We start from the raw sequence: 16,202 nt of genomic DNA on the forward strand, positions 1-16,202 counted from the left end.
CTTAATAATTTCACACATAAGTGATAAGTCGCACCCCCGGCCAAACTATATAAAAAAACTGTGACTTATAGTCCGGAAAATACAGTATTTAACTTTAAGACAGTTAAATACAGTATTTAAAATAAAAGTCCAAACTTTTTTATCAAGGGCCAAAATGCCCAACTTAAAAATCTTGAAAATTAGCCTTTTCTCTCCATTAAAACATGCAAAAATCATATTGATATAAATTCTTTCTCCCTTACCTGCACAACAATAAATTGAAAAAGTAAATTTTTATTCTTTATTTTTACTGAAACCAACATTAGTATGAAATTTACATTTATTTAACTTTTTGAGCCAAATATTTTCTTTAAATTGTTTTTTGTTCATTTCCAGCTGTAAAAAAATGAGAATTTTCTTTTAAAACCTTTTGTTTCTGAGTGAAAAGTTGTTGGATGTTTGAGGCGTGACGTCATGCTATCATCTGCTAATGAAAGAAAAATTATTCATGTTGTAAGATGTAAACTTGTAACAGATGTAAACCTAAAACAGCTTTAAAAAGTGTCGATCTCATCAGCTTCGGCTCCATATGTTTCAGGCCAAATGTGAAATATTTTTCAGGGGCCACACACACTCATTCCAAGGCCCACAAATGGCCCTCGGACCACACTTTGGACACCCAAGTACTCATAAAATGCAGAGAAAGCTGTTTATTCATATTTTAACAGCTTAATATGTAATCTTATTAGTACATTTAGCCACTAAAGGCCATATTGAGAACATTCATAATCTTGATGTGACTTCCTGAAACATTTTTTATTCTTGTATATGTGAGATTAATATTTTACTCTTCCAAGTACGTTTCAACAGTTTGGAAATCTTTTGGTTTTTCTACCAAAAGCAGAGCTGAAATGAACTTCAATTAAACCGGAAATCTAAATATAACTTTACAGAGGAAAATAAAGTGATACACAAATATTGAAGATGAAGGGTATGAAAGGTTTTGCATGAAAGGAAATGGAAAAAGTGAAGAAGGAAGACTGACCTCGCGCTCAGTCCGTTTGTGCATATATTTAGCTAATAAATGATGTTTTTCAATGCACCATCCCCAGCCTTTATCTGACTTGAGTATTTTCTCCTACAACCAGGCAGAATGTTGTTTGTCTTTTTAACCAAAGCAAAACAGTGGAATATATCAATTCCTCTCTGTTTTTCTTTTCACAGTAAGCAACACCTGGCAGATGTTTTCTTACACGTTTGATGAGTTTCTGCCTCACCTGGAGGATGACACCCAAAGTAAGTTCAACGTGTTCAGACAGTTGAATATTTTGACGATGATTTGAGATATTTAGATGAATGTGAATCTGAGCATTTTAACCTCGAGTTCTGGCACTGTTTTAGTCTTTTCTTGTTTTATTCTCTTGTAGATTTTACATTTTCCTTGATCAATATTTTTTATTTATTTTTTTTTTTATATTGACTCTGACGTTTCTAATTAATGTCTTTTTATTGTTTTTTATGCACATTTCTATTTGATCTTTTATGTTTTTTTGCCACAACATGCATAATATTTTGGATTGTGTTGAAGCTAGACACATCCAATGAATTTAAATATTATTGAAAGTTCATTTATTTCAAGAACTTAATTACTAAATAAAACATATAATATAGATTATTTACATACCGATGCATCTTTGAAAGCCTTTATTTCTGATTTTTTTTTCCCCGAATAGTCAGTGAAATCATTACATTTAAAATAAGAATAATACATCTGAAAACCAGGACTGATGGGGATATATATTCAATATATATTACTGTCAGTTTATTCTGATTTAATGTCAAACAGTGAAATTTACAATGTTATTTACAACATAAATACTGTATATTCATTTAGCAACTTTTCAAAAACTAAATATGTTGTTTAATATTAAATACTTATAATGTCTATTTTGTATATTTGGGGAAAAATCTGCAGAACATTTTTAGGCTTTAACTTATAAAATAAAATAAAATAAATAAGAAAGTGTTCAGAAGGGCGTTTTTGTGCCTTATGCAATTAAAAGGACCTGAAATTCAGGGACCCACAAATGTTTATAAGAATAAATAAATAAAATGAAGAGATAAAACATTGAAATAAATTCCAAATGCATATCTGGGGATTAAGTAACAAGAAACCGAAATGAAATATACATGATCTGAATTAAAAGTTAATGTTTCGGTTCTTATTTGTTCAGCAGAGAGTGAAACCCTTTCAATCAGATGACGGATATTTTTAGGACGCTTCAAGTGTTGACAGAGGGCATCTGTGAAGCAACAGTTTAATGATTCGCCTCGTATTTCTGTGTTTTGTTTTTTTGGAACCAGACAGATTTAGTGTTATTAGTTTTATGGTGGCTGTTTCCTCTTCATTAATCACATGACGTCTTGAATGAGTTCTTCACTCTGATCCTGTTCATCAGCCCCCCACAGACTCACAATCACTCAGGCTTTACAGCCAACCTGTCTTCCTGGCTGCTATAAACTGAGTGAAACTGCACATCTTATGTAAAACATTAGTTAAGCATGAGGTTTTGACATGTTTTGATGTTTTAAAGTATTCCACTCACTGTGGAGTTGGACCAAATTGTTTTTATTTGTTATTTTGCTTTTGCCAACATAGATTTTACGTCTGTTTTGCTACTGCTTCTGCTTTTTGTGCTTTTTTTCTTTTTACTGTAGCTACATATTTGGTCAAAGGTTTACATTCATTGATCAAAGGCATGAACGTAAAACTAATTTTATGATTATAAATTATTTAAATCTTCCTTTTTCCAAAGCTAAATGATGAAAGAGAGAGAAAAATTTTAAAACAAACAAAAAAACTGTATGCTTCAGTTTGAATTTATTGTAGATTTTCTCCAAACCAATCAGGGTCAGAATTATACAGACGGGCTCAAATAAACACGTTTTTGTCTAGCACTTGGGGTTGTAAAGTGTTTTTAAAATCCCTTTTATCTATTTTTTGACCATAAAAAACCAAAATATTTCCCATAAAACTGCAGACTTTGCCTCAATTATTCTGTTCCTCTCCTGCTTTATTATTGTTGTCCAAACCCGAAATACTTTAGATCACAGGAGTCAAACTCATTTTCAGTTTGGGCCATATCAAAAATCTGAATGTTCTTAAAGGAGCAGTTGTACCAAATTGTTTTGACAAAACCCATTCAGATGTTGAAATATTAATTAATAGCTGTTTGTTTCTTCATTTAATAAGTGTTTCTTAAAATTAAACAAAATTGTTTTTGTGTTGTTTTGCATTCAGAATCACAGATTGTGTGGTGCTAATATAGAAATGAAATTGCAAGGGATTTTTTTAACGATATTTGCATTAATGGATGATGTTAAATGTGACTTTTTAATCCCCCACCGTATTGATTACAGACTATAATCTGACATCAAGTAAAGCTGAGGCAATAGTGATTTAAATCTAATGTTCTGACCAATTTTGAGAAGAATTTGCAGTAAAATCAGAAAAAATTTGAGGCTTTGTTCATTTTGTGTGAAATTTGCGTGAATTCTGCAAATTGGTGAAAAACCCAAGGAACATATTGATGTAATCTGGCCACATAAGAAGCCACGGTGGGCCAGATTTGGCCCCCACACCTTTAGTTTGACACATGTGGTTTAGATTCTCTGTTTCAGGTAGAAAATAATTATTTTTTTCATCTTTATCACAGTTTTTCATTGCATAATCACTCCTCGTGTCAAATAAAAGGTTTGTTCAAAGCGTTCCATGCTGATGATGACGAACCTCTGATTGCGTTACAGTTACCTCTTGTGATTTTGAGTCGTTGTGCTACTGGACTTTCACATACAACACTCACAGCGACTGGTCAGTGGTTTCACCTCAGCAGCTCAAAGGCACTAAGGCCAGGACGACGCCTGAAATCGATCACTCTCTGGGCCAATCTGATGGTAAGACTCACCGATGAATTATTGATTTGCATTTCACTCATTTTAGTTTGATCAAATGTGAGGTCTAACATGTTTTAAAGGTGGTCTATTATTCTTCCTTGAACAATTTTAGATAGAACTAACATGTTCATTACATTTCCGTACATAATTATTCTTAGATATTCTATTTTAGTCTCAATTTGAGCTCATTTCATTTAGGGCCTCTTGCCACTTTAAATCTTGGGTTGGTGGGGTTGCTAGGTAACAGGGCAGAGTTCCACTGTGGTTGCTAGGTAACAGGACAGAGTTCCACTGTGGTTGCTAGGTAACGGGCTGGGCCTGCCGATTCGCGTTGTTACGTTTGGAAAGTTTTTGAAGCAGCTCATTTTCAGATGCCAAAAAAACATTAAATCGTTGCCAAAAAACCAGCTGGGTGAGTTTATTTAAGCGATTGTGTTGTTTTTAGAAGCAGCACACTGCAAAAACACAAAATCTTACCAAAAATTTTTGGTCTAGTTTCTAGAACAAATATCTTAGTTCACTTAAAATAATACAAAACTAACTTAAAATAAATTTTCAGCAAGACATAGGTTCTTATTTTAAGTAAATAATTTCTTAACACTGATAAAAAAAAGTGCTAGTTCCTTTGCCATATTATTTATGTTATAGAAAACATTTTTTTATAAGTGAAATAATGTCACGGAGCTAGTACTTTTTCATCAATATTAAAGAATTATTGTCTAAAAACAAGCTCCTATGTCTTGCTGAAATAGTTAAATTGTCTTATTTAATGTATGCTAAATATTTGCACTAATCAAGACCAAGATTACTTTTTTGTTTTTTCAGTGTAGTTACTCTAAATCAGTTGATACTCAAACATCAAAATTAAAATCTCTCTTTTTACTTTGAGTGTTTCGTAAATATTAAGGAATTATTGATGTAAAACAGGCTTCCATATCTTGTTGAGAAGTTTTGTAGTTTTGTCTTATTTCAAGAAGATAGACAATAATGGTTGGTAAAATTTTGTATTTTTGCAACGTAGAAACCCAAATGGAAGTACAAAAACATGTAAATTTTTAATAATAGTTCCTGTTTAAAATACATACTTCTTTGTTTTGTCCCCTCAGGGCATTTTCTTCTTCTGAGTCCGTCTGATGCAGAGAAATGTGAGCACCAAATAATAAGTCCGGTCTTGCCTGGGAGCAAGAAACAGTGCATTCTGCAGGTTGCTCTCTATGAGTCCGGTCCGACTTTGGGCAACCTGACGGTCTTGATCAAACCTCTTCTGTCAGATTTGATCATTCACTCCGAGGTTCTCAACCAGAGGAGACCAGACACCCACAGGTAGCCATGAACAAGTCCGTCTTTGTCTCAGTAATGTTGTTCTGAGCTCATTAGTTTGTTTTGTGCTTTCTAGTAAAATGAAAGTAAACAACGCCCAGATTCAAACAATGAAAGGTGAGATTCCTCCAGAGAGAGCAAGGTCAACAGATGCTAGCACAGCTAAGAAAATGAAGATTTAATTTGAGGTATTGTGGAGCAACGGACAGACCCTTGAGTATTGTTTGGAAACCATGGGCAGATATCTCCTATTGATGCGATGCTGAAGTGCAGCCATTTTTAGACCAGCTAAAAGCATTCGTGTCTCTGGATGTGGGCCGGAGATTTATTTAGATGTAATTGGTGAGGACAGAAGAGAGGATGGATGGGCATGTACAGTAAGTCGGTTCGCTGGCTTTATTAGTATCTCTGCGGTAATGGACTTTGCAATTTCATTATGAAACACACACAGCGTTTTCATTTATTCAGCTCGTCATTCATTTTGTACAGGAGAAGCCAGCAGACGTCGCTTACTGAAACTTTTTAAACGTATGTGATTTCACAGAATTTGAGGTAAATGGAAGAATGTAAGGAAATCAGATAAAATACTAATTTCCAGAAACCTGAAGGTGACACTTTGATTTGCTCAAATAGGTAAATATTTCCAGACATCTTATTGGACAAAATAAAAAGAGGGCTGAAATGCCTCTCAATGAGGAAGAAGCCGTCACTAAAAAAGCAACATTACAATTTAAAAATCTTGATATTTTTGCTCATCAGTGTTACATTTGGTGGAAAAAGCTTCACACAAATTACCGTGGTGACAGCATCATGTTGTGGGTGTTCTGATCTTGTTGATTTAATCTTTTTCTTGTAATATTTTTTTTTTTTGAGTTTTAAAATGATTTCCTTTGAATAACATTTCTTTTTTTTCTGTTGATGTTAGTTTTAGGGTTTTCCTTTTGTTTATATTTCCTCTTTATCTCAGCGCAGTTGCTGCTCATCTCCTTAAAATCTCTGCCAGCTTTCCTCCCCAGGTGCCTCCACTCACCTGTGATTAGCTCTTCTGGTTCCCATCTCATTCTCCACTTCTTCCATTTTCTAACTGTTAAAACACAATTTTACAGAGTTTTTCTGGTCTGCCAGTACAAGAAGTACTTTTTCATTAAAATTAAATAAAGAATTATTTAAACTCCTATGTCTTGCTGAGAAGTAACTTGTAAGTTGATTTTGTCTTATTTCAAGTGTCTTAAGGTATTTGCACTAGAAACTAGACAATCCTTGGCAATATTTTGTCATTTTTGCAGTGTAGCTTCCTTTTTGCATTGCTGTCTACTGGTTCTTTTAGCGTTATTCAGACAGTTTCCCAGTTCTTCCTTCATGTCTGTTTATTAAAGACTCCAGCAAACTATTGAGAAAACAACTAAGAAAGATTATTATTCTGTCGCATAGTAAATGTTCGTAATCCTAACTGATTGAAAACAGGACTATATTTTTTTATGTTTTCAACTTCACAGAAGTTTCCAGACACGAATAGCTAAAAACCTTTTGTTGTTATCCTTTGACCAGGAATGAATGGCAGGTTTATGAAGCTGTGATTGGTCAGATGGATGAACCGATTCAAGTGACCCTCCTCTACACTGCCTGTGTGGGTGAAGGTGAAGTCACTGTGGCTTTGGACTCCCTGGATTTCATCGACTGTGGCTCAGGTGAGTTGTGTTTATTCTAAAGCTCAGTTTTCGTTTGTTCAAAATGTTTATAAAACATAATTACTTATAGTTTTCTTTTTCCAGCTCATTTAAACTCACAGTTTAGTTCTGGCACAAATACTTGTGTCATCCTCTAAAAACAGTTTTAGCAGCTTAATTTAATGGTTCAAACAGCAAATATACATTATTAGGCATCAATTAAGTTTATTTTCACTATTTAAAGGCTGGGAAATGTAGATTTCTGAAAAAAATAAATTAAGAGCCCCATTGAAAACCTCCTGGTTATGAAGCTGTGATTGATTTCTGAGCAAATATTGATTTCTGAGCTCTTCTTGAGTTCAAACATTGGTATTATTGTTTCTTAATGAATATGAACTTGTTTTCTTTGCATTATTTGAGGTCTGGAAGCTCTGTATTTTTTTGTTATTTTGACCATTTCTCATTTTCTGCAAAAACAAAGTATTTGCTTTGAATTTCGGATACATGTTGTCAGTAGTTCATAGAATAAAAGAACAATGTTCATTTAACTCAAACATAAACTGATAAAAAGAAACTGATCATTTTAAGTGGTCTCTTAATTTTTTTCCATCAACGTGTCCCTACAACATGTATGTTGAAATGACTTCAACATAAATTCTTACAGTCTTTTTGCTTATTTTGTCTCCCTTGCTCCAAAAACACAGAATCTTCAGGAAAATATAGGATTTTTCCAATGTCATAAGTGGAACTAGTACTTTCTCATCAATTTTAAGGAATTATTTACTTAGAAAAGCTTCTATATTTTGCTGAAAAGTTTCTTGTAAGCTAGTTTTGTCTTATTTGAAGTGTACTAAAATAGTTACACTAATCTATACCAAAGTTACTTGGTAAGATTTTGTGTTTTTGCAAATCATCTGGTGCTCAAATATCAAATTAAAACCTCCAAATCTCTCTTTTACCTTGAGTGTTACCCTCACTTGAAAGATCAAATCCACAAATTACCAAATTCTTCAAGTTCCCCAGTCGACAGGATATTCCATGCCCAGTTTCTTTAAACATCTGCTTCACATCACTGCTCTAAAATCTTGTTGCCAGGGGTTATATTTCCTCGCTGTCGGGTCCAGATCTGGATCGCTGGCTGAATTTGAGACGCTGCTTTGAATTGTTTGTGTATATCTTAAAGCCTAACCTGACCTCCAGAGTTCAGTCTGTTAATCTTTTGCTGTGTTGTCAAGACAAAAACACCTGCAGAGCGACTTTATGTCTTAAACTGTATAACTATTCTCAAGTATTTAGAAAGAACATTTTATTATTCATCGGAAAAAATGGGAATGATTTAAAGATGCAGTATGTAACTTTTATAAAACATAATTACTAAAATTATCATCACATCATCATATATTTATCATTATGTCTTCTCCCAGTACTCCCAGTACAAACTGGGAAATACGCCACTCAATCAGAAATAACCAATCAGAATTACGAGGACAGTCTTAGCGCTGCCAATGCTCTCCCCCTTCTCTTCCTTTCTGCTTTGCTGCATCCGTAAATGCGAATGCTAGGAAGCATAGCATTTAATGTTTTTCCACTGTTTGCACATTGAGCAGCAAACAGGAAGGTGATTAACAGCACTACGTCCCGCCTCCCGGCTCTGATTGGTTGTTTTTGACTGGGTGTATTTTTGCAGACCGCAATATTAGCACAGAGATTATTTGTCTCATACAAATACTGTCACGACATGGTGACAATGTCAATAAATATATATAAAAAAACATTTTTTGATCAAAGTTACATGACGTAGCTTTAAGTCTATTCATCTGGTGTGAAGAACTAACACCTCTTCCAAATGCAAACACTTTTACAGCTTAACTCTATTACAGCTTAAAATTGAATAAAATGTGGTCAAAAATAATCTTAATGGTGAGTTTTAGCACTTGTATTTTAGATCACATTTACCGACTGAAAGTTTTCCTTGTTTGTCCTGAAAGCTGAGTAATCATGGAGTTGTTGTGTGACTGCAGGTGATGAGGCCATGGACCTGAATCTCATGTGTGGGAAATCTTTCCACTGCGTAAACTCGGATGTTTGCATCGATCAGAGCCAAGTGTGTAACTTCCACACCGATTGTCCACTAGGAGAAGACGAGGGATTGATCTGTGGTGAGCGCCACTTTCTGACTCTCTATGCCTCAACAGCTTTCACAAGACTTATCCTGAGTTTCCAAACAAACTGCGGGCCGGGGGCCATATGTGGCCCCTGGACTGATTCTTTTGTTGCCACCAACTACAATTAAAAAAATATTGTTTTTATTAGTTTGAAATTATTGCAAACAAATTCAAATCTTTTGTTAGAAAAAAATTGTTGAAATGCAAAGTATTTATATTTTAATAACCTTTCCTTTTAAATTTATAGTAAATAGTAACACATTTATTTAGTGACTTTTACCCAAATCTGCTTTTAATTAATTAAACTTGACTAAATACACAAAACATAATACAAAAAGTGATTCTGTTCTTATGGCTGAATTTGTTTTCTTTCTGTTTTCTTTCAGGCAAAAATCCTTTTTAAAAATGTTGGCTATGCACAATAATATGACATATCTCATTCTTTAAAAAACATCTATTTTATTTGTTTTGTTAAATTACCATACTTTGTTTATAAAAAAGGTCTACATTTTGCATTTGTACTATGTATTTTTTTTTTTTTATGATGTAAAGGACATGTTGCTGAAATGTGTTATACAGATACACTTAATTGATTGATACATAAGTTATTTGTGATTTTCAATTATTTTAGAAATTAGATTTGCACCATGTGACAAAATGTTTGGACACCACTGATTTAAACGGATCCTAAGTCTTGAAATACTGCATAAAGATTCTTTCTTACAAAAACACAAAAAAGTATTTTATGTCTAGTTCTAGTGCATACACCTTGGTACACGAGAAATAAGAGAAAACTAACTTATAATTAACTTTCCAGCCAAAAATTGGAGCTCATTTTATGTCAATAATTTCTTGATATAGATGAAAAATACTGTTTGGGAGATTATTTTACTTATAAGAAGACATTTTTCTCTTGTTGTAAGTGAAATCATCTGCCAATGGAATAAGTACTTTTTGATCAATTTAAAAGACTTTAAACAAGCTTCTACATCTTGCTGAAAACTTACTTGTAAGTTAACTGTGCCTTCTTTCAAATCTACTAAGATATTTGCACTAGAAACTAGGGTAAAAACACTCCAGAAATTTTTCTCTATACATATTTTAAATTAATAGAAATACAATCTTGTTTGTATGCACAAAAATAAAGCTAATTATGATTAGTTAGCATTCCCTAATATTAAGATATTGAACTCCTAGGAGTTTCAAAACAACTTTCCTAAAGATTCATTGCACTTTTTACCTCCTGCTCAGAAATATGCCAACTCTTAAATTCGAAAACATCAATAATCCCGCATAAAGAAACCTCTTCACCCTGCTGCGACTCAAAACAAAGTAATGAAGTCAAAGCACTCAGAGCTCCTTGAGTTGTTTGTCCCAGAGGGAAGGAGCTGGGTCACAGTGCGGCGCCAATCCTTTCACAGGGCTCACAAATTTATTTTACTTCCTGCTTTTCATTACTGACTCTAAGCCACCTTTTCCAGGCGAAAAGGCAGGTAAAGGGTTTGTTTTGTTGATTTCATTTTAAGATAAATCAGAAGAGAATATTTTTTTGTCAAGATTTCCGCAAGCAACAGAAAAATAAGATGCTAAGCAGCTACTTTCTACTTTTTCTATTATTGTAAGATTGATATGTTTTCTGTTAAAAATATTTGCTAATTTGACTATTTCTATATTTTGGATTATTTCGATTTTCTTAATTTGGGTAGATCTGTGATTGACCGATGTTTACATGTGAAGCTGATCTTATCCACCAATTTTATCTACCTTGACAAAACACTAAAAATTAACCACTGTCCTCTTTTGTTCTCCTGTCAAAAAGGTTTGACTGATAAACCAGGTTAATTATAATATTAATTTTTATTTTTTATTATTATTTCTTGCTATATTGAATGACATTTCAGACAAAAAAAAATATCGTTACTGGTCAAAATCAACAGGTCAGGCTTTTTAAAAGATCTGTAATCAGCCGTAAAAATGCAATCAGTGCACCCCTACTATATCCTAAACTTGTTGAATATCCCACCTTCACCCACACCTACAGAGGTCAAAGAGTACCCAAGAGTACATTAGAAATTACCTTTATTATTCCTCAAGGGGAAATTTGAATTGTTTCATCAGCAAAGTGAAAGAAAAGCCAAAGCATATGGATTCACACAAATGTAAAAATACAGGAAAGACAGGAAAGGCAAATTAACAGCATACAAATTACATTGTGCTGTTAATAAAAATAGCTTACTGAGATTCAAAAAAATGTCCAGCCGAGAAAAGAATACATTAGAACAATTGACAGCATGAGCATTAATAATAGAGTAAAACTTGATTTAAAATTTTAAGTGAGTTAATTGCAAGGTTTGTAATTCTTAATCAAAATTAATTGCATTAACTGAAAACCATTTCTTGACAAAAAAAAGCTTTAAAATTTAAATCCTTTTTGCTGCTAAATTATTGAATAGACACATGAGCTGAGCAACAAATAGATTTAGTTTTAACCTTTTAAGTTCATCAAATTTTAATGGAACACCATATATTTGAATCAAAAAAGCTTTTTACTGCAAAATTATTGAATGAATGGACATGTGAGTGTATCAACTAATATAGTTTTTATTATTCAACCATCAGATTGATGCAGTTTTCTGTTTTTGAATGTTGACAATCCATTTTAACTTAATTTAAAATAATTTATTTAGAAATGTGGATTAATTTGTGCTGCTACAATATGGTTAGCATTGAGATGCTATTTTAGGCTTGAATAGCTTCACATGAACGACTTTTTCAGCCACGGCTTTGCGTACGAAACTTGTCCGTCAGATTTACCGGCATACCAGAAACACTCAACAAAGGTTCCATCTTGGGGAAAAACAGCAATTAACTACTGCTAAATTTAAAATCTATGTAATTAATCTGCTGAAATTAATCCCACCCATATTTACAAGATTACTGAAGTCACTTCTCTGTTTTGATTGCAGACCAAACGCCCCTGATGTTTCTGATGATCTAAGAGCAGCATTACTCCTTTAGGTTGTGCACCAATAATAATATAATGATCCCAGATGGCTGATGCAAATGCTTTGATCTCCATTTAAAATGGAAACTCCCTCTCACTCTACTACCTCATCTCTCCCAGAGTTATATCCATGCATGTCTCACATAAAACTTTATTTTAAGTGACCATAATTTGAGAAAAGTACGAGGTGTGCCTGTGAATTCATTTTAGGTAAAATTTCAAGCAACGGGGGGCCTTTCAAATGAGATTCAGAGCAAATTAAATTTCATTTTTATAAAATGGAAAGTGTTATTTGTTTGTTTAAAACAGACCATGCTGTTTAAGACGAACGCTTACAAAACACTAAAAAATAATGCAATGTCATGGGCCTCTGATGTGAATTGAAGTTCTTTCTTTGTGTGTGTTTGTTTTTTAGATTGAATGCTTATTTTAGGACTGTTAAGTTTTTTTTAGCCTGCACCATCTGGCAAACAAACAATGGCAGCCAGCCTTTTCTATAATTGTGTCATTCAAATTGTTCATCAATACAGAGTCCTCTTTTTTGCAAACAACAGTAAATTAAATAATAAAAAAAACATACAAGACAGAACATTAAAAACACATAGAGAATATGCAGTTTCTAATCTTCGTGTAATCACTGGTTTCATTATCTACCGATAACTGTTTTATTTTAGCTGCCTGTTAGATTTAATTACTGTATGTGTGGGTCTTACAGTTTCCTTTTTAATTTTTTTTTCATGACTTGTAAGTTGAAAATGAAGCCAAAAACATGCAAATATTTTACCTGTCCAATAGCAAACTAAGTTTACCATATTTTAATTAAATAAAAATAGTCAAAAACTTTTTTGTATGAAAGGGTTTTGTAACCCATCATAGTGCCAAAACTTAAAAATAGTTTTTTTTTTTATTTAAGAGAAAGGCTTTCGGTTTGATAAAAACTGTTGTACCTTGTTACAAAAATTATGTTTATTTTCAGCACTGATTACAGGATTCGCGTTGCTCTTTCTTTAGAAGTTCTCGCTATCTTTAACCAAGTTTAATTAACTCAACAAAAGCAGTGCACAACATTTGTAGGATGTTTTAATTGCTGTCAGGAGCCTCAAACTCAATAAAGGAGCTGAAATGGCCATGTGGTTGTACTTTGGACAGACCTGTAATTAAATACTAGATGTGCTATTTGCTTATAAATAAGACAACAAATATTCAACAACTTTTTTCTCTAAAGCAGAATTGAGTGCGCCCATTCATTTAAAAAAAAAAACGCCTTTCTATTCTGTTCTTGTCGATAAAAAAATTTAATTGATACAAAACATTTCAGAACATTTTACATTAAAGTAAAAGTATGAGAATATTCTACTCACGTCAAAACATTTCACAATTTTGGTGTTTCATTTAATAAAAAATGCTTCTTCGTGGGTTTTGCCAGTGGCAACATCTGGTTGTTGATCATGTGAATAAAGTTTTTCTACTCCAGTTTTACAAAATAAACCAATTTCTAAACCATTATCTGAACCCCAAAACTTTTTGCCCTGTTTTCATCAAGCAAATTTAATTTCAAAATGTTAAATTGTGCAAATATAAGTAATTATATGGTCAATGGAAATGCAGCAACAGCTCTGGAAAAACTAAGAGACCACTTAAAATGATCAGTTTATCTGATTTTGCTCTTTATTGGTAAATGTTTCAGTAAAATTAACTGCAGAAAATGAAAAATGGTCAAAATAACAAAAAAGATGCAATGCTTTCAGACCTCAAATAATGCAAATAAAATATTCAGTTAGAAACAATAAGTCTAATGTTTGAACTCAGGAAAAGTTCAGAAATCAATATTTGGTGGAATAACCAGGAGGTTTTCAATGGGGATCAGTGCAGCGGGCTCTTAGTTCTTTCCAGAGATGTATTGATTTTTTTTTTTTATGAGGCAAACGTTCAAGATTTCTTTTATATCTTAGATTTGCAGTTATTGATAAATGACTCTTCTACAGAAAATTATCCATGGTTTATTGTCAAGCAGGTAAAAATAGTTGCAGCAATACTTATTTAGTTTTGCCTGTCTGGCAAAAACTCCTACTTAGATTTAGTTGCGTTAGTAAAACTGTATCTTGTGCTGTAGATGTTCTTGCAGCTGTGTGCAGCGTCTCGGTGAAATATAATAATCTGCTTCCCTGGCAGATGCTCTTCCCTTTGGCTCGTACTGCTCCTTTGAGTCAGATTCATGCGGTTGGTCCGGGTCCAGTCAGCACTCGGGATGGAGGAGAGTCGCTGGAGATGAGCTTCTGCAGAAACAAGACATGCAGGGCGTCACTCTCCAGCGCACACCAGGTGTGTGTGTGTGTGTTCTGCGTATGTGATTTACAGCTTGATTTTAGGACTACTCTGGTGTGCGTCTGCTATTAAAACGAATCATCGCGCTGAGGAAATCAGTCAAAAATGACCCAAATTCCTCTGCACCGTTCATTCCTCTTTTTGTCAGAAGACAATACATTTCTTTGACAAGTTTTAACTTTTTTTTCTTGATTTATCTAATGCTTAACTCAAGCTGCAAGGTATAAAAAGAGGACAAACTTTCTTTCTTTTGCATTTCATATTTGATTCATGTCTATTTAGAAACATTAATATACATGTTAAAAATAATAACAGCAATAATTAAATAAGTAATTCATTCTGGGTAATCCTTGACTCTTTTACTTTTTTGGTGATTGTTTATTGTCAACACTGCAAAAACACAAACTCTTAACCAAGTATTTTTTGGTCTAATTTCTAGTGCAAATATCTCAATACAGTTGAAATAAGATAAACTAACTTAAAAGCAACTTTTCAGCAAGATAAAAAGTCTTGTTTTAAGTAAATAATTTATTATTGATGAAAAAGTTCCACTGGCAGACAAATTAACTTATAACATGGCAAGTTGTAAGTGAAGTAATCTGAACAAGTACATTTTCATCCAAAGTAAGGAATTATTTTCTCAAAACAATCCTCTATATCTTGCCTGAACCTACTTTTAAGTTAGTTAGTCTTATTTCAAGATATTTGCGGTATAAATTAGTTCAAAAATACTTGGTTACAATTTTGTGTTTTTGTAGCGTTTGTATTTTTTGATTGAACTGTGCAGCTCTTTGGTTGCCTTTGGCTTTTAGATTCTTTAAGCAAATGAATGAATAAATGGCAAAGATTTCACATTGTGACATTTTCTTGTATGTCTGCAGGACACTTCATGTACCTGCAGGTTAGAGAGAGTAGTTCCTTTAAAGAAGCGTCCTTTCAGAGCTCCTTCTTCCCTCCGCCGATCTCTACGTCTGCATGCCAGGTCAGTGCATCCAAACACTCGTAAAGTTTTACATACATTTATTTCCTGTTTCTTTTGTTATTGTAAGTCATTTCTGAAACACCTTCTGGTTGTGGTTGTGTAGATGCGTTTCTCTTTCTACTTGTACGGATCGTTTAACGGCTCGTTGCAAGTTGCCATTGAGGAGAACGGGACCGGTTACACGCCTCTTATCTGGGAGACACAAGGCCAGTCGATGGACGACTGGGAAGCATTTGCACTGGAAGTGACTGACCTCAATCATGGGTATGTAGAAAAATAACATAGTATTTGGTCACTCACCAAATCATTAAATTCTGGGGTTCAAGTTCATTATCGGTCTTGACAATAAATTGAAATTCTTTTTTGCTAAAACCCAATTATGATTTTTTTGTGTTGTTCTGTGTCTGAAACATTTTCAGCAGGTTAAAAGCGCACTGTTTTTGGAGATAATAATGGATGGAGATGTTAATGTAATCAGAGTTTCCCCCAGAAAACTTGCTAAGCCCGGTACTTGGGACTTTCGAACAGTTACCGAGCAACTCCAGCTGAGCCCAGATTCGTTATCGAGCAACCCAAACGGAGCTCTAATACATTTGGTCAGCTGGTTAACTTGTGCTGTACAATGGCTGCTGGAAAAAAGTGTTTTGTTCAGAAACCACTTTCTTCATTCTCATTTGTTGTGCAGGAGGCTCCACTTGTGTTTTTCAAAGATGTGAGGTTGTATGATTGCGAATTTGTTTGCAGCCATTTTTTGTGCCCAGCAGCTTACTTGACTGTAAAATGACAAGAGGTTGTAAAACAGCTCT

At 33.6% G+C, this 16,202-nt stretch overlaps 1 protein-coding gene across 5 annotated transcripts in view; it reads left to right on the forward strand.

Annotated features, from left to right (window-relative positions):
• Positions 1-16,202, forward strand: part of ltk (leukocyte receptor tyrosine kinase) — a 72,128-nt gene that overhangs the window by 30,604 nt on the left and 25,322 nt on the right. For 3 of the 5 annotated variants that reach the window (XM_055053314.1, XM_055053316.1, XM_055053315.1), the window contains exons 2-9: positions 1,204-1,275; positions 3,787-3,933; positions 5,040-5,256; positions 6,802-6,941; positions 8,942-9,079; positions 14,262-14,411; positions 15,296-15,396; positions 15,500-15,660. In XM_055053314.1, the coding sequence (XP_054909289.1) occupies positions 1,204-1,275; positions 3,787-3,933; positions 5,040-5,256; positions 6,802-6,941; positions 8,942-9,079; positions 14,262-14,411; positions 15,296-15,396; positions 15,500-15,660 (1,126 nt within the window). Of the gene's footprint in view, positions 1-1,203; positions 1,276-3,786; positions 3,934-5,039; positions 5,257-5,342; positions 5,442-6,801; positions 6,942-8,941; positions 9,080-14,261; positions 14,412-15,295; positions 15,397-15,499; positions 15,661-16,202 lie in introns of those variants that run through there. The other 2 variants (XM_055053318.1, XM_055053317.1) reach the window with 2 other exon arrangements.

This window comes from Poeciliopsis prolifica, unplaced genomic scaffold (genome assembly GCF_027474105.1).
Source record: "Poeciliopsis prolifica strain line A6 unplaced genomic scaffold, Auburn_PproV2 SCAFFOLD037, whole genome shotgun sequence".
NCBI classification, from domain to species: Eukaryota; Metazoa; Chordata; class Actinopteri; order Cyprinodontiformes; family Poeciliidae; genus Poeciliopsis; species Poeciliopsis prolifica.